The sequence below is a fragment of the Sceloporus occidentalis genome, unplaced genomic scaffold (assembly GCF_023333645.1).
Source record: "Sceloporus occidentalis isolate IW3139 unplaced genomic scaffold, rSceOcc1.0.p SCAF_72, whole genome shotgun sequence".
NCBI classification, from domain to species: Eukaryota; Metazoa; Chordata; class Lepidosauria; order Squamata; family Phrynosomatidae; genus Sceloporus; species Sceloporus occidentalis.
In genome coordinates this window covers 5,037,650-5,061,500 of record NW_028317052.1, presented here as the reverse complement: position 1 = coordinate 5,061,500, position 23,851 = coordinate 5,037,650, and the positions used below count along the sequence as shown (strand labels likewise).

The following is a 23,851-nucleotide window of genomic DNA, read 5'->3' as shown; positions in this document are numbered from 1 at the left end:
CTAATATTTATATATATATGGGCAGCAGGGGCTAGTAAATGATTTAGATATTTGGACAAGGGCGCAATTTCAGTGCTTGCCATAGGCGCTATTTTCAGTAGATACGCCTCTCGCGAGTGCTGGAACTATTCTGTTGTGGGCTATTGCAGGTGTCCTGGAGGGTGATAGAGTTCGATGCCCTTGGCATGGTGCCTGCTTCAATATCAAGACAGGAGACATTGAAGAATATCCCGGACTTGATAGTCTACCCTGTTTCAAGGTAACAGTCTATTTCTTGGCCAAAGCCAACCCATGCCACATAATATATAATAATGAAATACTCGTTAATTATGCGAGGCAGTATTGTGTTCTGCATGAAGAACGATGCACGTATCATTTCTTTTAATTATGGCGTATTCTACTAATGAGCTCAAGATAGAATCGTTTTACGTATGAGTCTGCACCTGAAGCACAGCCCAAGGGAGATTTATGCTAAAGACAGATGAGGATTACAGTTAATACGCTTAGTTTAGCATCTTGTCTCCCATAATTGGCTGCTTGAAATTGTTTCCAATAAATAAATATACAAAATAGAGGAGCGCACAACCCAAAACATATAACAGGCATACGCATTCAGATCCATGGGTTGCTGCTAGACTAGTAATGAGCAAGTACACAAAACAAGAATTCACTGGGTATGCACTGAACACCATTCTAAAAACACATATCTAAGGCATAAATGGGATGGGAAGCCCTGTACCCCGACTGGCTACTCCCGCCAAACGTTGCTTCCTCCTGCCGGGGCACCAAGAATTAACCCCTTCAGCGCCAGACAGAACCAGCGTTTTAGAGAGAAGGGGCGACGTCGCTGCACCGGAGCCGCGCTGGCACTTTGGGAAGCGTAAGGTTAGCTACACAGCGTGGTTATTGTCCTGAAAAGGGAAATAAAGAATCATAGCAGCCCACCCCAAGCATCAGACATCACTCATCTTAAGGTGAAAACACAGGGGTATTTAAACAGTACAAGGGGGGTAATTTACATACAATAGACACAGCAAGCCACACAAAGTTCTCCATCAGGTCCTCCTATGCACACGGGTCAGTATTTGCACTCAGCCCACCTCAGCCCAGTAGGGGGTCGCTATTGTAGTCTGGGGAGGATGGTAAACACGAGAGGTTCCCTGTCTTCTGGCTGAAACCTGCTGGATATCAGATCCAGGTACATATACTGGCCATGGAGGTCTCTGTCCTGTAAGTCCTGACCCGATGGAGAGTACCACCACCCATAAAACCCTTCCCAAAATGCGGGTGCCACAAATCTGTGTCCAAGCTCCAGTCTTTAGAGTCTCTTGTACTTGGGAAAACCTGGCACTCTACACCAGGGCCCATAGTCTGTAGGAATGAGGCTGGCACTCAGTCCCCTCGAGGAGCCCATGGCACAGAGGCTTCTGTGACCATAAATATTGGAGATTCCGTCACACACATATGGCCATATATTGCCCAGCCCGTCGCTATGGCAAAGTACTTTCACATAGTGGCAGGCTGAGCGACATATGGCCATATAGTGTGACACAGTGTTCACCGAGCCAGCGGCAGAGCTGACTGATGGTAATTGTATTGCGAGATATGTTTAGCTGAACACATACCCTACATAGAACATAGCTGAGAGGCAGGGGAAGAATAGCCCCATGCATTTGCTAAAAGAACACCACGGAAAGGGACCTTCTCAGTTACTATATACATCGAGGTGCATATAAAAGCTGGAGTGTCCCTTTAAAACTGGCAGAAATAGATCATTATGTTTTATTTGGGGGAAATTTCACTGGAATATCATTACATTACATTACATTTATAAAGCGCCGACAGATTCCACAGCCCTGTTACAGTCAGTAGAACAATTTAGAATCACACACACAATAACAAACTGGTGCAAAGGAGAAGAGGGATCTGCTCTTGCGAGCTTACAATCTAGTCGGAGGTTGAGGGGGAAGTGAGACAATATGGGAGGACTGCTTGGATATCCACCTTGTTTATGATTTGAAGCAGACATGGTATGTAAAGATGGCAGACAGAGGATGCATAGATCAAAGTAATAATAGCAAACATTTACAAAAGCATTTTGAATCATCTCAAACACTATAACATAATCCCAGTCATTGCACGCTTTGAAATCGGCAGTGTGCAAACTGTGTAAGGTGTTGGAAATTAAGAAATGGGAAGTTTCTTAACCTTGCCATTAAAAAAATGTGATGTACATACAGACAAAACTAAGCATTCATTAAGTCACCATTGGGAACTCCCCACCGCAGTCTGTTCAGATTTTGATGTTGTTTTTTGATACTTAACTATTATAAAAAAAACGGCAATGCACCCTAAACTGAAAAAAATGAAGATTTTATCATATGATGAAGAGAAGTGCGCACTTAAATAACCATATATACGTTTTCTTGTCATCTAGCTGTTTAGCACACAATATTATTGGGCTACCAGGCTTGAGTTCCCATTTGGGCTAGAAGTTACCTACCCTTCTCCTATAAGTACATGAATAGGGTCACAAGTACATGTGATTTTAGTGCACTGGGCCACAGGAAACGTGTTTAAGGCATACTACGTTATATCATTATAATGTTTTAACAAACTGGCTTTTATCTCTCTCTCCACAGGTGACGGTGGAGAAAGGCGCAGTGTGCATTGTCACTAGCGAGCAGGTAAAGCCTGCAGCCTATTACTGTTCTGGAGGTGTCAGTGAATCGTAGTATTGCATTATATTTATTTATTATAGCGCCAGCGGATTCTGTATCATTGTTACTTCAGAGAAAAGAGTTGGTGAAATAATTTTAAGAGGGGCCCTGCTCTTGTGAGCTTACAGTCTAGTCGATGGCTGAGGGGGATGAGTCGATTGAGTCAGGATGGTCTGCAGAGGTTGTTGGTTGTGATGGTTTGATGCGGATGCCGGCTGAGTATTTATTAGGAAGAAAGGTTGTATGCTTCTCGAGGGGGGGGGGGCCTTTCAAAGAGCTTTTGAAATTTGCATACGAGGAAGAACATCTGACGGAACAGGGAAGGAAGTTCAAGAAAAGGGGTACAGCACTAGTGAAATCCTGAATACGGGAGTGAGAAGAGGTAACGAGAGAAATGAAGAGGGCGGTTAGGGGTGTATTTGGATAAGAAGGTAGAACTGTAGAGTGTGATCCACGTCTAGTTTTCTTTTGTCACATCAAAGCATTTGCCTCAAGGCTTCCATATAAATAAATTAGAATCCTCTGTCATTGGAGCTCCGTGTTCCCTGTTTAGAGCTTGGTTTGTGTCTTGCAATTCCAGGCACTGCAGACCGTGAAAAGGGTGAAAAGCATGAGCAGGCTCTCCGCTGGGGATAGAAGCACTGCCGCTCTTATTGGAACAGGTAAAAAATAAGTTACAAGGGATAAACATAAGGCCAAATGCTGCAGCTGAGCTGGGTTAAATGTTTCCATAGTGAATCCACAGCATTTAGATTTCGAATACTTGTTCTTCTAGTTCTGTTGCTGTGAATTCAGGGAATGTGGATTGTGCCAATTCTTTTTACTCATGGCTGTTATGTATCTGCAGGCCCCGCTGCGCTGGTGTGTGCTGAAACTCTCCGGCAGGAAGGGTACACGGGCAGGATTGTAATGGTGACAAGAGAGAACCACGTCCCCTATGACAGGACAAAGCTCAGCAAGGTCTGCGTTCGAGGAAATGACCAAGATGGCTTCAATGGGGCTTCACCATCTAATATATATATATATATATATATATATATATATATATATATATATATATATATATATATATATATATATATTAGTAAAATAATGGGAGCTATTCACAAAAAGGGGGGTTGTCAGCAGAGTTGAAGATTTCCCAGTGTCGTATCTATTGCCTTCCATGCCACCATTCCATCCATTCTGCATCTTGAGGATGAGCTCTGCCAGATGCAAACTATCTATTGAGGCAGTGTTGATCTCCCCTTTAACCACCCCATAGAGCAGTGGCCCTCCAGCCTGATCTCCAGGTGGCCCATTGGCTCCTTGTGAGGCTGAGGGGCCCCTGGACATGGCTCCCTAGGCCTAGTTGACCTAGTGTAGAATACACCACTATCATGCATCACAAGAAAGGCTGAGCGGGCTCAGGGGAAGGTATTTGTATTTACATAAAAAAATATTTTACACAACCTTCTAGTGCACTCACACTGGAGTAGCGCGGGGCTCCAACCTCGCTTGCCAGTGCATGTACAGGAAAAGAAATCCGGAGCACAAACGTTCTCTCCCTCGCCAGCATGTCCACCAAATGATTTGCATTGTTTAATCTCAAGACATCACAAAAAGGGGGTAAACAGAAAACATATTTTGTTTGGCAGAATGTGATGGGAGTAGTAGTCTCTCAGTAGTTGCATTGCTATCCTCCACTGCATCTTATTACAGGAATATACTGATTATTTTTAGCAACCGTGGAAAGAGAGTTTAATAGGATTACTTTTAATTAGCCACGCTATGAAATCGCCTAGAAACAGATGCATGAATACGTTACATTGAATGCATGTTTTGCCTTCTTGTCTTAGAACGAATTATATATAAATGAGCTTTAAATTTCAGAATTATTTCCAGCAGCGCCATCTGATGGAGATTCAAGGAACTTCTCTGTATTTTAACAAACCTTAAGCCAAAAATCATGAGCACAATGTTTTTATTTATTTTCAAATCTGGTGCCTTGCTATTACGTAGTTAATTATTATTGACATATAGCGCCATCATAAAAAAAAAAAAAAGCATACAGAGAATCACAGAACCCTGCAAAAAGCATAGGTCTATTCTTGTTTAGATGACCAGGAGATGCTCAACCCGGAAAACTGATTGGACATGTGAGATGTCTAGATCATTAATATAATTAACATACATCCAGTCCTTCTTAACGTGGGAAGGGACATACAGCACCTTTGCACAAACACCATATACTTGTATGCATTATAGTGCTACATGTATAAAGAATTCCTCTTTGAAAATTAGGTCTTAAACAATTAGGAGTTCATACTTTTGTACTTTGTATTACTTGCAGGTAATGAATGCAAAAGCCACAGATCTTTACCTTCGGCCACCAGAATTTTTTCGGGAGCATGGCATCGAAGTCTGGACAGAGAAAGAGGTATTTTTTTTTTTGTTTAATACTCAGGAACGCGGAGAACATTTACTTGTCAAACAAGTAAAAAAACATATGTAAGGAACAAAAGGTTATTTATTTATTTTTTGTTGACATCTAAACACAGTGTCGCCTTCCATTTTGGGTTATGAAGGTGACTTGTTGGTAAACTCAGCAAAATAAGGCCATAAGATCAGACAGCTTGGGTTTTATAACTGGTCAGTATAGATCTGTTGTACCCCTGCGTCCCTGGTATTCTATTCGGTTTAACATTGAGGATCCCACAAAAAAAACTTTTGTTTCTAACTTGAAATATCTCTGAATTTACTTTTTATCCGTGAAAAGAAAAAAAAAAACTTTCTTCTACCACAGTCTTAATCAAAGGCTAAAGTGTATTCTTGATGCCCTCAATATCTTTGTTGTGTTAAATATACACACATACTTAGTTTTACTCACCGTGATTGAGAGTTGCAATTTCAACTGAGCGGTGTCATCATGCATTATGAAAGGCCATCCAGAAGGCCTGAGCTGGCCCTGCATAATGCATAATGAAGTCAGCGAGGTGACTCCAGTGATTTACATATGTGAACAGGGCCAAGCAAGCTCTTGCAGCAGAAGCTCACAGGGTTGACCCTCCATAATGCATAGTGAAATTGGTGAGTCTTAACTGCAACTCCCTTTATAGTAAAACGCCCCGTTTAGTGAACTCTAACTATTAAGTGTTTTCAGTTCTACAATCATTTTCTTTTTCCAAGGCTGAGAAGCAGTTGCTGTATACAATCTTTGCTTTTATTACTGATTACTTATTTATTCATTACTTTGCAGGTGGTTTCTATCAATACAGATGAAGCTAAGATCAAGTTTAGAGATGGGTCTTTTCTTCTGTACAGTCAGCTTCTGATAGCTACTGGAAGCAGGTAACCTATCCAACCTGCCATAATTATCCAGAGGTGGTGGGTTTCTAGGTATACAATATTCTAAACCATAAACTGTACAGGTCAAATTTCTAGTGAATGACTGAAATCACTGAAATTTCCTGATGAGCCACCCACAGTGGTCCTTGAATGCACACGACAAATTTGTTTGGAATTGTTTGTGTGTTGTTGGGTGCCCCGATTACAGAGCCATTCAGTTGTTAGAAATTGTATTGCTGGGAGGTTAATTTAAGGTAACAAGACACCGAAGCAGTATTGAATGCAAAAAGTACTCATTAAATTAGCAAAATGAACTTCAAATGCAATACATTTTTTGCAATATTTGTTTGCCGAGAAAGAAAATCCTCATTAAAAATGCAGTGTTTGTTGTTTTTGTTTCCTATTGAAGCCCAAGCTGCTTTTGATGTGAATAGGTAGGGGGTGATCCAAAAGGGCTTATTAAGAGCCACACTGGAAAACAGGCCCCCTAAATCTTCTGAGGAGGCACTCCTCAAAGGGATTTGCCTCTCCTTCCTTGCCTCCTTCCAAAGAAACAAAGAAAAAACTCAAAAGTATTTAAGGTGGCGTAATTACATTTCTTCTTCATCGCCATCCAACCACCAAAGTTTCCATTATCACCCCATATTGCTTTGCAATCATCTCCCTCCATCTTAATGCCCCCTAACATAACTTCCCATCATCTTTATACAGCTCCCTTACCACAATCCCCTTCATATTCTTAAAAACATATTGTTCCCCATTCTTGGCAGTCTGTGGTGCGGCGTTCCTCTGCATGTCACACCGGATATGATGATAGAAACCTTTTTGTGCACACCTAAATTTTACTCTGCCATCTACTTACTTTTCTGTTGATTTAGACCAAGGGGACTGTGTTGCCCTGGCTCCAATTTAAAAAATGTTTTCCTGCTGCGTACCACAGAAGATGCCAACGCAATCAGTGAAACGGCCATGAATCGAAATGTGGTGATCATGGGCTCCTCATTTATTGGTGAGTAATGAGAAATGTATAGTCTGACAAGCTAATTTTATAACAGAAGATTACAAGGGAATTACAAGATAATGCCTGATTATTTATGGATTGCTAAAACCATGAGTGGATCTGTCACCAATCCCAAATAAAAGCTCAATACACTAAATAATATTCCAATGCGATATTCTGTAGTTTGGGGTAGCCGTATTAGTCCAGTGTATAAGAATGCAAAAAAACAGAATGTTGCAGAATCTTGTAATACCTTTTTTATTGGACTAACAGTATTTAAAATAATAGACGAGCTTTCGGGAGTCCTCCCTTTATCAAGTCAAAAGCATTTCTGACCAAGCAAGTGAAAAACACAGTTTAAAACTGACCAGTACATGTTCTGATACAGGGTTAAAACAGGGGTTAAAACAACACGGTAGAGAATTTGCAGACAAAAAACTAAGAGGGTCGTAAATAGTAAATAGTGGCATATACTGCACAGATAAGGCTAGAGGGGGAGCAGGGGTAAGTGTGTAGGAGAGAGAGAAGAAGAGAAAGAAAAAAAAAAAAAGCACAGGTTATAGGAAGTTTTGATAGTGTGCTAAGAAGCTCAAATCCACATTAAGTCCTCTGTTTTTACAATCATAAAAATGTATCATTTTGGCTTCAAATGTCTTTCTTTCTTGGGTGTTTTTGAAATGACCTCTCAGTGTTTTGATTTTAAGGTCATGTATGGAGTGACCGGTTTGGGTGAAGTGGTGCCCAACTGGAGTGCAAAGGTTTTCTTCATCATGATGATTGATGGAGTATCTGTGCAGATTCATCCTTTTATTGAGTTGCTGGCAGGTTTCACCGATGTAACACCCTATAGTACATTTGGTGCATTGAATCATGTATACAACATTTTGTGAAGTGCATGAGTATGATCCTTTAATAGTGTATGTCTTGTTGTTGTGGGTGGCTGTGTTGCTGGTACAGATGTGTTGGCAAAGTTTGCATCTGGCTTTGTCGCATGGTTTGCTTCCATTATCTGTGTGTGTAGTTTCAGTATGTAGTTTGCTACTCACCAGCTTTTGTTTGAGATTAGCTGGTTGTCTGAAGGCCAAGATGGGGGGTTCAGGGAAAATTTCTTTTAACACCACATCCTCTGCTAGCATTGGCTGCAGATCCTTGATGATTTTTCGTATTTCTTCTAGGGCAGGATTGTATGTGGCTACTAGAGGTATGCGTGAAGGATGTTTGTTTGTCTGTGTATTGCAACAGGTGTTCACGTGGTGTTTGTAGAGCAGAGTAAATTTTCTTATTGATGATCCTAGGTTTGTATCCCTTTTGTTTGAGTGTCTCAGACAGTGTTTTTAGATGCATGTCTCTGTCATCAGTGTTGGAGCAGATGCGGTGGTACCTGGTGGCTTGGCTATGGATGATGCCTTGCTTTGTGTGGGATGGATGGAAGCTGGATTTGTGCAGGTAGTTGGATCGGTCTGTAGGTTTTCTGTATAGGGATGTATGTAGTGTGTCCTTGTTTGTTGTGACAGTTGAAATCTATTAAATGCGTTATGGAACTCTCTGAGGTTTTCTTTTCCGTCCGTCCAGACAATGAAAATATCATCAATGTAGCGATAATATTTGTAGGGTTTGTGAAGTTGTGTTTCCAAGAATCGTTGTTCCAGGTCAGCCATAAATAGATTGGCATATTGTGGTGCCATTCTCGTCCCCATGGCAGTGCCCATGGTTTGCAGATATATATTGTTGTTGAAACTGAAGTAGTTGTGTGTGTGAGGATGAATTCTATGAGTTTAGTAATGGTTTGAGGACTGTATTTCTGGTTATGAGTATGTTCTGAGAGGAACAGAGAGCAGGCCTCAATTCCATCTACGTGTGGGATGTTGGTGTATAGAGATTCCACATCCATGGTTACAAGTATAGAATTGTCAGGCAAGTTTATAATTTGACTGAGTTTGTTAAGGAAGTCAGTGGTGTCTTGTATGAAGCTCCTAGTGTTTTTAACAAAGGGTTTTAAAATATTTTCCACTAAGCCTGAAATTGGTTCGGTTAGTGTGTGTGTTCTTTCACAATAAAGAGAAAACAACCACAACGCCGGATTACAATATCAAGAAAAAGAACTCTCAATTCACTCCAGCACCAGGACGCAACAGCAAATTGGACAGTTACATTGAAAGTTTCCGGCTAAGAACTGCATCCTTAGTCACAAAGCAGCACCATAATAAAATCAGAGCTAATCTTTCACCAATAGAAAGAGATGCAATCAAGGATTTAAGGAATAATCAAACCATCACAATCAAACCAGCGGACAAGGGAGGAGCAGTCATTATTATGAACACCCAAGATTATATAGAAGAGGGAAACAGACAATTATCAGACAGCACATACTATAAGAAACTGATTAAAGACCCCACCAAGGAATACACTGCCAAACTGAGGAAGCTGATCAGATCTGTCCCAGAGGAACAGCAAAAAGGATTGGAAACGTTCATACCCACCAATCCCAACATAGGGACATTCTACATGCTTCCGAAAATCCACAAACCAGGGAACCCAGGCAGACCTATAATAACAGGTATGGACACACTAACCGAACCAATTTCAGGCTTAGTGGAAAATATTTTAAAACCCTTTGTTAAAAACACTAGGAGCTTTATACAAGACACCACTGACTTCCTTAACAAACTCAGTCAAATTACAAACTTGCCTGCCAATTCTATACTTGTAACCATGGATGTGGATACAACTGTCACAATAAACAAGGACACACTACATACATCCCTATACAGAAAACCTACAGACCGATCCAACTACCTGCACAAATCCAGCTTCCATCCATCCCACACAAAGCAAGGCATCATCCATAGCCAAGCCACCAGGTACCACCGCATCTGCTCCAACACTGATGACAGAGACATGCATCTAAAAACACTGTCTGAGACACTCAAACAAAGGGGATACAAACCTAGGATCATCAATAAGAAAATTTACTCTGCTCTACAAACACCACGTGAACACCTGTTGCAATACACAGACAAACAAACATCCTTCACGCATACCTCTAGTAGCCACATACAATCCTGCCCTAGAAGAAATACGAAAACCTTTGCACTCCAGTTGGGCACCACTTCACCCAAACCGGTCACTCCATACATGACCTTAAAATCAAAACACTGAGAGGTCATTTCAAAAACACCCAAGAAAGAAAGACATTTGAAGCCAAAATGATAAATTTTTATGATTGTAAAAACAGAGGACTTAATGTGGATTTGAGCTTCTTAGCACACTATCAAAACTTCCTATAACCTGTGCTTTTTTTTTTTCTTTCTCTTCTTCTCTCTCTCCTACACGCTCACCCCTGCTCCCCCTCTAGCCTTATCTGTGCAGTATATGCCACTATTTACTATTTACGACCCTCTTAGTTTTTTGTCTGCAGATTCTCTACCGTGTTGTTTTAACCCCTGTTTTAACCCTGTATCAGAACATGTACTGGTCAGTTTTAAACTGTGTTTTTCACTTGCTTGGTCAGAAATGCTTTTGACTTGATAAAGGGAGGACTCCCGAAAGCTCGTCTATTATTTTAAATACTGTTAGTCCAATAAAAAAGGTATTACAAGATTCTGCAACATTCTGTATTTTTGCAATGCGATATTCCAATTTGAGCACATGACATACCAATTAAAATTTAATTAAATGACTGATTGTAGTACTGGTGTTGTGCTACCCTGCTCTAAATGAACCTATGTAACTATATATATATATATATATATATATATATATATATATATATATATATATATATATATATATATAATTATATTCAAAAATTCACGTAATGTGTATACCATGAAAGCCTCCATCTCAACTTCCTGTTCGAAATCTTCAAAACTCCCCATTAAGTTATTGCTTCACTTCTGTCGATTGGTTAAGGCAGCCGTTGCAAGGATGGAGTGAGGTGCAGAGTGAAAACTGTATGACCGGAAGCTAATCAATATGCTATTTGTTTCACCTTCTGGTAAAGATATCAGCTTGTCCCATATAAAAATGTCACTTACTTTTATACTAAAACCTCAAAACAGTTTATGGTGACAAAATTCCCCTTTTTGGAGCTGATCCTAATGTAGAATTCTAGTAAAGTTAGACTTGTGTTATACTGTCTGTTTCACATAACAGTTTCTGGTCACTTTCTTTCCTGTTAAATAAAGATTAATACAATGTGCTGTTACTGGCATTCTCTGTAAAATGGTACATTGCCTTTGAACTGTTAACTGGATTTTATCTGCGGAGTACCGTTTCCTTTTGGAGCACCTTGAAAGCTTTCTGTATGGGGTGTCAATACAGCCAAGAAAACAACAGAAATAGAACAGTTGTTTTGTACACACATCAATACCACCTACTCGGACTCTGCCTAAAGGTGTCGCTCTTAAAAACTTACTGTTCCGTTTTGTCTGCCAGCATAAATTTAAAGTTACTTGCAGGTTTCTTCTTTAGAAAACAAAACAGAGCACACCTTTTTGTTTTCAAAAATATGGAACGCTTCACGAATTTGCGTGTCATCCTTGCGCAGGGGCCATGCTAATCTTCTCTGTATCGTTCCAATTTTAGTATATGTGCTGCCGAAGCAAGCACAAAGCAACTGTGTGTTCACCGAGTATATATATCCCGCTAGGACCCAGGCTTTTCAAGTTAAGGAGAGAAAGATAGAAGTCCAAAATGCTTCTCTGAAGGAACCTTCATGGCAAAAATCATGAATATGCCACCTGTTGCTTTTTCACATAAAATTCTATACAAGAACCAAAAATATTTGGAAATGGTCACCGCTTTGCATCGAGAAGAGAGCAATAGGTCTGATTTGCATATGCAAATCTACTCATGGTGTAGAAGTGCTCTGTGGAGTATAGAGGGCGCTCTCTATGAAACGTTCCTTTTCCTAGAACAAAATTAGAACATTTACACACGGCTAATGTACCGCACCTGGACATTACTTGAAAATGGTTCTTTCTTTAGATACCATTATTTTTATCATATCATCTAATTTACTACAAAAAAAAAAAAAATATATGGTGATTTTTTGTAAAAAAATTACTTTTTCTCCCTTTTTAAACAAAAAACTTTTACTCATCTGCAAAAATTAATGAAAAAACCTGCTAAATAGATTTTACTATTTGTCCTAATGTTAGAATATTCTTTGTCTTGAATATCTAAGCTTCTCCAGTGATCAAACAGCAATCAAGACCACAGCTTCTATGTCTTATTAATAAGGTTTATTCGATAACAAATTATCAATTCATACAATACCAATGCTGGAACAAATGTTGATAAAAGGCACTGTAGGCTAAGTATCTTGGTGAGATGAAGATGAGAGCGTGGAAAGAGCGTGGAAAGAGACCTTGTCTTTGTAGTCATGCCAATTTATACCCCTTTACATTTGGTTAGGGTATACGTAAAGGAATCCTATTGGAACAGTAATAGGATACACCGGCATTCCACAGAAGACCCTCTAAACTACGTCACTTAATTGATACCATATGTTCCTAGCACTCAAGTTGCATTCAGGCCTAGAATGTGCAGAACAAAATAAAAGTATAAAAATGATTTCTTACACCTAAGTTTAGAAATATTTATTTAGAAATGTTTTTTTGCTTTTTTCTGCATGTTATGCGGCAATAAATACAGCGGCCGGTAGCGTTTTGCTATTTCAAAACAATTTTTTTTCCCCAAAGCTGGTCATTCTGCCCCATGTGCTATTTCGGGTATCTTTGAAGCCGCCCAATGCAATTTACCCCATCAAACCTTATATTTTTATATACTAGACACCCCAAGCATGGGTTTGTTAGGTTCGGGGACTAAAAGGCCATTTTTGAGAGGTGTGCATTTTTCAAATTGGAATTTCGACATGTCAAAAAGTCTGCCCACATATCTTATTTCGGGTATCTTTGAAGCCGGCCAATACAATTTACCCCATCAAACCAAATATTTTTCACAACTAGACATCCCAAGGTATTTGAAATGCTGGTATTCCCTTTCCATGCACTAATTTTACCACCAGCCTTTGTCAAACTTTATGGTAGTACATTTTTTTTTGTGTTTTTTTTCACACGTTGTATAAATTTACCGCTCCTGGTATATTTCCGTGTCAAACAACACCCCAATATGTGTTCAGCGGGAATTTTTGTGAAGATAAAAGATAAAAAATTGTAGGAATTGCTCATTAAAAACGTATTTTTATTTTTTGTGACAGTGGGGATTTTTACGTTACCATATTTTTTAACATTTTTTTTTAACATATTTATTTTTGTTTTTACTAATCACACTGATTAGTGAGCTGGGCTCCATTGACCTTGCATGGTTGGATGCAGTAGCTGCATTCAACCTGCAGGAGGATCGCGAGAGTTCTCACGAACGTTGCCGTCATTCACAAGATGGCATCAACAATAGATATGAGTTCACAGACGGTCTGTCCAGACCCTCTGTGAACTCATATCTATTGTTGATGCCATCTTGTGAATGACGGCAACATCGTTTACAGGATGGCACCTGTGGTTGCTCTTCGGAGCAATCAGTAGGCTATTGGGGTAGGGGGGATGTGTTGCTACATGCCTCGATATCGAGGCATGTCAGCAACACAGTTTACGCTTAGGAAGCGATTCCGATTGCTTCCTAAACTGTTTTAGCCCGCCGCGATCTTTGATGATCGGTGCGGCGTCAGCCATTTTTCTTCTGGGGAGGGCTTTCCTCCCCGGATCCACGGTCAGCCTCACTTGCGAGGCTTCAGTGGATGCTGCAAAGCCGCCGATCGCGGTGATGCAGCTATTTAACGGCAGCCCGTACATGTACAGGCATTGTCGTTAAAGGGTTTATTAACACTAATGTTTTGTATTGGATAGCCCATACTCGACGCTAAGCAACATCTCTTTGCTCTGTCGTGAAAAAGACTTTAATTAGCCTAAGATGTCAGCTTTTGTTTTCCCCAGGAAAATATGGAACACTTCACGAATTTGCGTGTCATCCTTGCGCAGGGGCCATGCTAATCTTCTCTGTATCTTTCCAATTTTAGTATATGTGCTGCCGAAGCAAGCACAAAGCAACTGTGTTTTCACCAGGTGTATATATCCTGCTAGGACCCAGGCTTTTCAAGTTAAGGAAAGAAAGATAGAAGTCCAAAATGCTTCTCTGAAGGAACCTTCATGGCAAAAATCACAAACAGGAATATGCCACCTGTTGCTTTTTCACATAAAATTCTATACAAGAACCAAAAATATTTGGAAATGGTCACCGCTTCGCATCAAGAAGAGAGCAATAGGTCTGATTTACATATGCAAATCTACTCATGGTATAGAAATGCTCTGTGGAGTATAGAGGTCGCTCTCTATGAAACATTCCTTTTACTAGAACAAAATTAGAACATTTACACACGGCTAATGTTCCCACCCTGGACATTACTCGAAAATAGAAGTACAAAATGCTTCTTTGAAGGAACTTTCATGGCAAACTTCACAGAAAATAGTATGCTACCTGTTGCTTTGTCACATAAAAAGCTATGCAATAAACAAAAAAGAGCAACACGTCCGATTTCCATATGCAAATCTACTCATGGTGTAGTAGTGCTCTTTGGAGTATAGAGGGCACACTCTGAAACAATACTTTTCCTAGAAGAAAAGCAACAATGCAGAGTGAGTGTTTTATTGGAGAAAGTGGAAAACAGCTTTTTTTTTTTTTGCTGGAGTTTGCTAAGGTCAGACAGTCAACGTTTTCCACGTTACAGGTTTTGATTAACACTAATGTTTGCGTTGGATAGCCCATACTCGACGCTAAGGAACATCTCTTTGCTCTGTCGTGAAAAAGACTTTAATTAGCCTAAGACAGGCATGTCCAAAGTCCGGCCCGAGTGCCAATTGCGGCCCGTGTTCCGGACTGATAAGGCCCCACAGATAAGTTGCCCAAATATAGATCAGTTTTTTTCATATTAAATGCAGAGTGATTTAACACCTGTTTAGATTTGTCATCCAAGTCACAAAATGAAAAGTATGCCGTTTATTGAAAACTTTGCATGAATTAGTTAATTTGCATTTGATTTTAATGGTTCAAAGAATGTCAGGCAAAAAGGTCGGCCCTCGCACATGTTCATCAAATCTAGCACTCTTCGAAAAAAGTTTGGACATGCCTGGCCTAAGATGTCAGCTTTTGTTTTCACCAGGAAAATATGGAACGCTTCACGAATTTGCGTGTCATCCTTGCGCAGGGGCCATGCTAATCTTCTCTGTATCGTTCCAATTTTAGTATATGTGCTGCCGAAGCAAGCACAAAGCTACCCTGTTTTCAGCAGGTATATATATCCCACTAGGACCCAGGCTTTTCAAGTTAAGGAGAGAAAGTTAGAGGGCTAAAATGCTTCTCTGAAGGAACCTTCATGGCAAAAAGCACAAACAGGAATATGCCTGTTGCTTTTTCACATAAAATTCTATACAAGAACAAAAAATATTTGGAAATGGTCACCGCTTTGCATCAAGAAGAGAGTAAAATGGGTCTGATTTGCATGTGCAAATTTACTCATGGTGTAGAAGTGCTTTGTGGAGTATAGAGGGCGCTATCTATGAAACATTCCTTTTCCTAGAACAAAATTATAACATTTACACACGGCTAATGTTCCACACCTGGACATTACTCGAAAATAGAAGTCCAAAATGCTTCTTTAAAGGAACTTTCATGGCAAACTTCACAGAAAATAGTATGCCACCTGTTGCTTTTTGACATAAAATTCTATACAAAAACTCTGATTGACCTGAGATGTTGGCTTTTGTTTTCCCAAGAAAACTATGGAACGATTCACGAATTTGCGTGTCATCCTTGCACTGGGGCCATGCTAATCTTCTCTGTATCGTTCCAATTTTAGTATATGTGCTGCCGAAGCTAGTACACACCAACTGTTTTTTCGCCAGTTATATATATATATATATATATATCATCCTGATAGGAGCCATGCTTTTCAACTTATGGAGGGATAGATAGAAGTCCATTCTTTTTAAGGAACCTTCATGGCAAACTTCATCTATTGCTTTTCCATGTAAAAATTCTGTGTGTTCTTGAGAATTAGTCATATCTTATACTCTGCTTGTTTACTTTGGAAAGGAGAATAAGGTTTTTTTTCAGTAGTCGATGGGGTTTATAGTAAAGGTGTGTAGGTACATGTCCTATTTGCTTCAAGTAAGAACAGTGTGGCTAATGTTTTTTTTTGTTTGTTTTTTTTTTTTATTTTTTTTTAGGGATGGAGGTGGCAGCATTCCTTTCTGACAAAGCTATCTCTGTGTCTATAATTGGCAAGTCTGCTTTCCCGTTCCAGGCAGTTTTGGGACCTCAAGTAGGAGAGGTGGCCATGAAGGTAAGAAAATCATAATGTACATTTTCTCACTTCTTGTATACTGTTCAGTTTGTAGATAAAAAGTGCGTATTTCGACATTTTAGTCTATTAAATATGATATAGTCCAATAATAATTGTTTAACCCCTTAATGACCAGTGACTTGCCAGGCTTGTCATGCAGAAACCATCAGTTAAGGACCAATGGTGTGCCTGGCATGCCATGGCATTAAAGAAGCTTAGAAAGCGATCTAAGATCGCCTTTTTCACTTAAACAGTGTTGCTGTAATGCCTCAATGTCAAGACATATAGCAACACCAATATCGGCGGTAATCATAGTAATACTATGAAATCATTGGTGGGGGGCCCTAAAACAATGTTTAATGTTTTAAATTTTAATCCCCATGTGTTTGAATGCTTACCTTCTTATCCATTTTAGTTGCTGCAGGAACGAGGTGTAAAATTTTATATGAGTACAGAGGCCAAAGAGATCAGGGGAGACGATACACAGGTACATTTCTCTCTTATGCCTTTCATATAATTTTCAATGAACCTTTCGACTCCACCTTGTGATTAATTTTAATATATTTACCTTTAGACGCACCCTATGCACAGGCACTCTCATTACATAGTAAATCAAGCATGTTCTATGAAATTTCTAATTATTCTAATGATACAACAGTCTAATTTGAATCAAACAAGGCTTCTCATTAAAAAAGGACACTCCAGCCATCATATCCGCTTTAATGCATATGACAGCTGCATGGTCCCTTTTAAGTTTTTGTGTTATTTAAATCACAAATGAATAATTACTGCATTATTTAAAAAAAAATAAATATATATATATATATATATCTTAATCACCTAAACTTAAATATTTATCTTTTAAATAAATTAAATATTTTTGAGAATCAGCTGTAAAAAAATCTATGTTTGACTTTATCCTTTTTTCAGGATTTAATAGAATCTTTATAGACTAAAACGGTATCCTGTAATACAGAAAATAAATATATTTTAATGTTAAAGGCTTGCTAAACATCATGTTCAGTGTTTTATTCTAATTCTCCTACGTTTTGGTTTTCCAGGTGAAAGAGGTGATTTTGAAGAATGGATCCAAGATTCCTGCCGATGTCGTCGTTGCTGGAATAGGTATGTACAGAAGAGCTTGCCATCGTTGGTAGGAGAGAGCAAAGTATTACACGTCGCCATACTGTGGGCCGCGCACTGTAAACTGGTAAAGAGGAACAAGCAGAAGAGAGGGACTTAAAAGTAATCAGGCAATACAACAAAGCACTACAAAAAACAAGCAGGTTGCTGGGTTGTGTAGCTACTTTGCAGATCTCTGGTCAGATATCACCAGAAGTGGTAGACATGCAAGGGAAAGACATAAAGCTATCCTGAATCTGAGATAAAACCAAGGACTGATTAAGGTCTGAGTCTCTACATCAAGAAAAACAGGCAGACTACACGGTCCGAATGGTTCTTATGTGTCTAGCTAATCATGCGGGGGTAAGACTAGCCTCACACTTAGTGGGACGAGAATAGGACATGAAGTGATTGTGACCAAACACAGTCTTAGTGGGACGAGAATAGGACATGAAGTGATTGTGACCAAACACAGCTCCCCCTACTGGAGGAAGAGGAGAGTGACTGAGAAACTAGAGACCCCAGGTCAAACCCAGCTATGGAGATAATCACACATTGCTTGGCTATATGTTATGCCTCATACTTATTATCATCAACCCGCCCAACATTCTTTTGTGGCAGAATCATCTTTAGGAATCATTAGTCAGTCTTTATCCATAAGTTTCTGTTACATATATATCAACACAGGGGTGTACTTGTATTCCATATTTAAGTAGAAGTTTTAATTAATGACGTACTAGAAAGAAAAAACTTTTTTTTCATGAGATTAACCCTTTTTGCAGTCCAGTAACATGTTTTATCGCCTGCTTGCAGGTGTCACTCCTGTATCTAATTTCCTGAAAGGCAGTAGAGTTGCTATGGATACTAGAGGAGCCATCTACGTAGATCAGGTACTGTATGTGTACCCAACAAATAACATGAGAACTGCATATTATGTTCCCAAAATGTATGGGGATTTTTTTACAAAGTGAGATGGGTGGAGCACAATAAAATAATGTCTACAAAGTATAAACTGAAAAGCATAAAAAGTAAGTATGCTTGTAAAAACAGTAGTGTTTGCCAAGCAAAATACAGCATTGTCTCCCTGAGGTCACACAGGGGCGGAATTACTAAATAATGAAGCTCCAGTCCTATTATCTGTGCAGCTCTATTGAGAATGTATTTTTATTTTGCAGTATATGCAGACCAGTGTCCCCAATGTCTTTGCAGCCGGGGATGTTGTATCATTTCCGCTGCCCATGCTAGGAGGACACAGAGCCAACATTGGTCACTGGCAGATGGCGCACTCTCATGGTATGAACTAAAAAACGCTGGCCATAACTACTTTGAAGACCGTATTCATCGTTATGTATTTTATATACGAGTTATGTGTCACAATATGTAAAAAATATTGCCATCTGCACATCTTCCGTTTATTGGTGACGGATTCCCTTTAAATGAAACTGATAAGAAGGCTTCCTGGTTTTCCCAGTTGAGGTGTGCTTATGGTCAGCAGTGTGTTAATATTTTGCACGAGCCTAGGCCTGACACGGTTCACCCAACCGTCTTCTCTGAAGCAGCCTTCCCACTGAACATCATGAAATGATGCCGCTACAGCGCAGGCAGCGCCGGGTACAACGTGATGTGGAGGCTGCGCATGCGAGACACAGATCTTCATAGTGCACATAAGAGATCCTCATTGTGCAGAGCTGCACAAAGTAGCCTGATCATCCTCTGGTGTAATTTGCCCCTGGATTTGCAGCAAACCCCCCTCTCCCCCAGCCGTACAGCACTGCATATGGTGTGTGTTGACCCAACATTATGCTTGGATTGCGTTTTTATTATGGCTGTGGAGTTACCAGCTGGTTTAGCCCTTCTGCTGTGACTCTTAAGCGTTTGTCCTCTTTCTAAGTAGCAGCCTACATATGATAAGTGCATTTGCGGTATACCATTTCCCAGTGTGGAGTCAGTCATATTGAACTTGTATTGTAGTTTAACCCTTGAGAAGCTCACAAGTAATGGAAATTCATTAGTCAGGCGTCATAACTTTTCACAAGGTGAGAAAGCTCCAATTAAAATCATTATTCTCTTACTCCCTTACTCATCCCCCTTAATATGAATTTATTAATATTTAGGTAATATTTTATTTAGGAAGGAATTCTCTTTACAGTATAACTGTTGTTAGTGCATAAGCAGTACTCATACATGGCATATCATGGGTTATTAACAGGGAAAAAAATGCCTTTATGTTGGTGATTAGTTGTGTTTGTCAAAGACAGGGTCAAAATATAGTATGAGATAACGGCAGGGGAGATATAAACACCTTATTTCAAAGTCAGGCACTCCTGAGACCCGTGACGTGACAGGAAGACGATAGGGGGGTGATCTCTGGAAACTTTGCCACTAGGTGGCGGTACAGAAGCCCACGTAGCTGTTCCTCCCCTCAATTACCACCAAAGCATACAGTATTGAGTGTGTATGGTACATTGTGTGTGCAAAAAAGTATCAATAATATTATATTGGCGGACTTCCTACATATAAATAATATGACATCACACATGACCAAAACATCTGATTTCTTTATGAAAATAGGAAATTTACTAACTTTTTTATATTTAATTGCATTTATATCTAATCTGTACATTGTGTTGAATCAACAACAATGCAGCTTTTTTACAAATCAGTGATAAAATGTGAGCATTAAAAGAGCACATTAATCTGTTCCCAAAATTAGGCTTCACATTTTAGCTTCCCTGCCTTTGATGTACAAACTGATGATCTGACATTGTGAGCCTCTCCTCCTCCAGGTTGTGCCAAGCTGAACCTGCATAATGTATAGTAAGATCATTGATATGACTGTAAAGAAAGCACTTCTTACAGGAGACGCTTACTGAGGTTGGCCCTTCATAAATCATAGTGAAATCATTGAGTTAAGTGTTCAACTCGGTCTAAACTAAAGGTTTAGTGGCTTCATCCCAGAGTGAAGACTTAACCCTAATTCTCATGGCCCCCTTTCAACCCCCCCGTTTGTACCGAAATCCACACAGCGATGATGCCAAGGTATAGAAAAACTAATACAATACAAACTTGTAAGGATCATAAACTACATGAATGGTACGTGACCTAACATCACCTACTTGAGGGATGTCCCCATGTAGACAACCTACCCCATACCTGCTTCACGGAGTGTCAGAATGCTAATTTCCTGCAGGCTATATGAAAATAAATTATCCATATAATCTGATAATGTCATAATGTGATATAGTCACTGTCACGGTCAGGACTACTTGCCAAGCCGTGACTGTGTGGAGGGCGTGGGCATGAAGGGGTTAATAGCACCAGGCCTCTGGATTTACTAACTTGACCCCTTAACAAGGCATAAGCTATACCAAATTAACCCCCAAATCCTGCCTGTATCCCCCCAGGTAGTCTGCCACCACTCACGATTTTGATACCGGATTCGTGAGAAATCCGAATTAGAACCTTTATCTCTATATATATATATCAACCCACCCCGGGCAACTAACATATATATATATATATATATATCCTGTAAAACTTAATAACAATATGGTAACGTGTTATCCTCTCTTAGGGTTTGTGGATATCGATACTAGAGCCCAAAGACAGACTTGGATTATGAATATTTTAATAACAAAAAGACAAAGATTACACAGTGCCAGAATTACAAAAAACAAGACATACAAAATAAAAGTAAAACAGCAAACGTTCTTAAAAACAATAGGACTTAAACACAGGACCCTCACTCACGAGTTTCTCCAATAAGTAGGCCTGTGGGAACTCCTTAAGTCCAGATGGATTCTTACGATGTTGTTCAGATCAGAGTATATCATGGAGTTCTGCTTTGAGGTCGCTGCTTTGTCCCTAAATCAGACTTTTGCAAGCAAACGCCCCTCTGACCACATGACTGATTATATGACACCATCCCCAAGAATCGGGTCCCATCTTTGATGTGCCAATAAGTTATGGTGGGGTAAAGGTGATGGAAACCCCCCACTTAAGATAGGAATGGAATTCCTATAACTCAGGGTCCTTATCTGTTAGGCCATGAATCACCACAGGGGTCCTTTGGGAAGATGACACCTCTAGCCAGAACAGATACAGAGGGCATTCACAAAGAAACACATTAAATCAACCTCAGATTAACTCATTGAATGCTTAAACAAAGAAACTAACCACCTCTGCTGGGTTACCCTTCCATGCATCCACTACGTTATATGAGTTCATCATGACACCTCCCCCTTTAAGATGGTGGACAGAGGAGGTCAGCACACGCTGATCTACTATGTCTGCCTAAATCCTAGTCTCCCCCTGACAAGACAAACTGTCAGAACGCTGATCTACTATGTCTGCCTAAATCCTAGTCTCCCCCTGACAAGACAAACTGTCAGAACGGGACTCCATCTGAGCAACTTGCTAAACTTCCCATCTACTCTATCTGCCTGAAGAGAAGGGTTGTGATAGATTATAACAGTGAAGTCACAACCATACAAGCATGGCTGTAACTCCTGCAAAGCACACACCATAGCTAAGCACTCTTTGCCAACCCTTGAATAATCCTCTTCTTTTGGCGATAACTTACTCGGATGTTTTAAGGCCTCATCCATTTGTTTCTCTGCCCTGCTTAGGATAGCTAAACGCTGCCCATTCCCAAGCAAGACAGCAAACGGGTGTCCATTGTCCTGGGCTTCCTGTGTGGATCCCAGGCTCTGCGCTTCACCTACACTCACAGGGCTAAGGGTTTCTTGCTGACTGGTCAATGTAGCTGTCTTTTCATCAACCTTTACTATATTATCCTCTGTAGCTGTTGCCCCAGCATCTTGCTGGTATGCCACTACAGCTACAGGGGAAATATTCTGCCCCTCACACTGCCCACTCAGTGAACACACAAAAGGCATATCAAGATGTGAATTTTCCTCCCCCTCCTCCTTATCTCCAGACTGTACAGCTTTAGGGGTCTTAGGCACCGTGGAGAAACTACCCCCTTCCTGCTTCTTAACCTCCAGCACTTTAAGAGTTAAATGAAGCATTTCCTCTGGAGCATGAAAGCAGGGTTTTGGCTGTTGACACACAGATACATCACATTCCATATATCTCTTGTTTTCCCTTTGAGGAAAGTCAGTAACATGAATATCCGCAGACACCCCTATATCATGTATACTTTCTCCTGCACCCAAACCTAAATACTCAGGTGCTGTAGGCACGGTTGGCCACACATACCCAGTCCCCTTTAGTTTTTCAGGGATAATACCTTCTGGGCATACAACTTCTGAAGACACTTTGGCCGAAGTATCCCCAGCATGCCCGAATCCCTTGGCTACCTGATCACCCATAGTAACACTATGCTTTTCCGTATCAGGGGGCATTGAACCAGAAGAGCCACTACAGACTCCCTGTTCCTGAAACTCTGCCCCTCCAAAGGTCAAACCACACTTTTCCCCTAGAGCTTGCTCGCTAGGTGTGGTCCCTTGGTGCACATCCCCCTTCATCCCTTCAGGAGACAGGATCCTGGGTGCTGGTTCAGACAGGCATACCTCTACCTTCTGGGCTCCCTCCCAGCTACCCACTACTCCCAAAGTTTCAGACAGTACCTTAGGTTGGACAGGGCTCTCTACCAGCCCTCCAGGTTTGCAGGTTTCCTCAACTGGTGCATACTGGCAAACAAGTCGACCCAGATCCTTGCCCAGCAAAACATTAACAGGAATATCCTCGGATATCCCCACCTCCCGCAAACCCTTGCCCACACCCCAATCAAGGTACACACGTGCCACTGGCACTGCAGGGCGCACCCCGCCAATTCCATGGATGGACATGGTCTTCCCAGGGATATGATCCTCCAATTTTACCATCTCAGGCCGCACCAGAGTGCAAGCAGCCCCCGTATCCCTGAGTCCCATAGTCACACAGTCACCTACAGTCACTCTTTGTAGGTTCTCATCTTCATTCCCCTGAAACCTGGAAACAAACAAGACAGCTGGGTGTTCCCCAACTGTTACACACTGCAAATTGTCTCCTTGTGCCTCCCTTGGTCTAGCCACAAATAAAACAGGTGCAGCTCCCCCAGCTGTACCTCCATTTCCATTTGTCCATGGAGATGGTCTCTTAGAAGGGCAGGTGGCACTCAAGTGCCCAATCTGGTTACACCGATAACACCGGCGGGTATCCCCCTGGCCCGATGTGGCCCCTGCTCTGTTGGCTAGAAAAGGCGTGGGTGATGGTCTCCCTGCTGGCTTAGGAGTTGGTGGCTGGTAGGCTGCTCCTTTCCAGGTAGATGGTCCTTGTGATGCTTGTACCCGCTTGGTTGTTGGAGTACGGTTGTTG

At 40.6% G+C, this 23,851-nt stretch overlaps 1 protein-coding gene and 4 non-coding genes across 5 annotated transcripts in view; 1 reads left to right on the top strand and 4 right to left on the bottom strand.

The window, feature by feature from the left end:
• Window positions 1-23,851, top strand: part of LOC149286140 (apoptosis-inducing factor 3-like) — a 40,455-nt gene that overhangs the window by 5,141 nt on the left and 11,463 nt on the right. The window contains exons 4-15 of the mRNA XM_089494448.1: window positions 150-259; window positions 2,643-2,687; window positions 3,301-3,382; window positions 3,568-3,680; window positions 5,053-5,139; window positions 5,959-6,050; window positions 6,926-7,056; window positions 16,293-16,408; window positions 16,824-16,895; window positions 17,470-17,533; window positions 18,344-18,420; window positions 18,706-18,823. Of these exons, the coding sequence (XP_089350574.1) occupies window positions 150-259; window positions 2,643-2,687; window positions 3,301-3,382; window positions 3,568-3,680; window positions 5,053-5,139; window positions 5,959-6,050; window positions 6,926-7,056; window positions 16,293-16,408; window positions 16,824-16,895; window positions 17,470-17,533; window positions 18,344-18,420; window positions 18,706-18,823 (1,107 nt within the window). The remainder of the gene's footprint in view (window positions 1-149; window positions 260-2,642; window positions 2,688-3,300; window positions 3,383-3,567; window positions 3,681-5,052; window positions 5,140-5,958; window positions 6,051-6,925; window positions 7,057-16,292; window positions 16,409-16,823; window positions 16,896-17,469; window positions 17,534-18,343; window positions 18,421-18,705; window positions 18,824-23,851) is intronic.
• LOC149286144 (U6 spliceosomal RNA) lies at window positions 11,552-11,658 on the bottom strand. The gene has a single exon (XR_016277648.1). It is a non-coding gene; the product is annotated as a U6 spliceosomal RNA (small nuclear RNA).
• LOC149286143 (U6 spliceosomal RNA) lies at window positions 14,004-14,110 on the bottom strand. The gene has a single exon (XR_016277652.1). It is a non-coding gene; the product is annotated as a U6 spliceosomal RNA (small nuclear RNA).
• On the bottom strand, window positions 15,227-15,333 carry LOC149286142 (U6 spliceosomal RNA). The gene has a single exon (XR_016277737.1). It is a non-coding gene; the product is annotated as a U6 spliceosomal RNA (small nuclear RNA).
• On the bottom strand, window positions 15,840-15,946 carry LOC149286141 (U6 spliceosomal RNA). Its single transcript, XR_016277691.1, has one exon. It is a non-coding gene; the product is annotated as a U6 spliceosomal RNA (small nuclear RNA).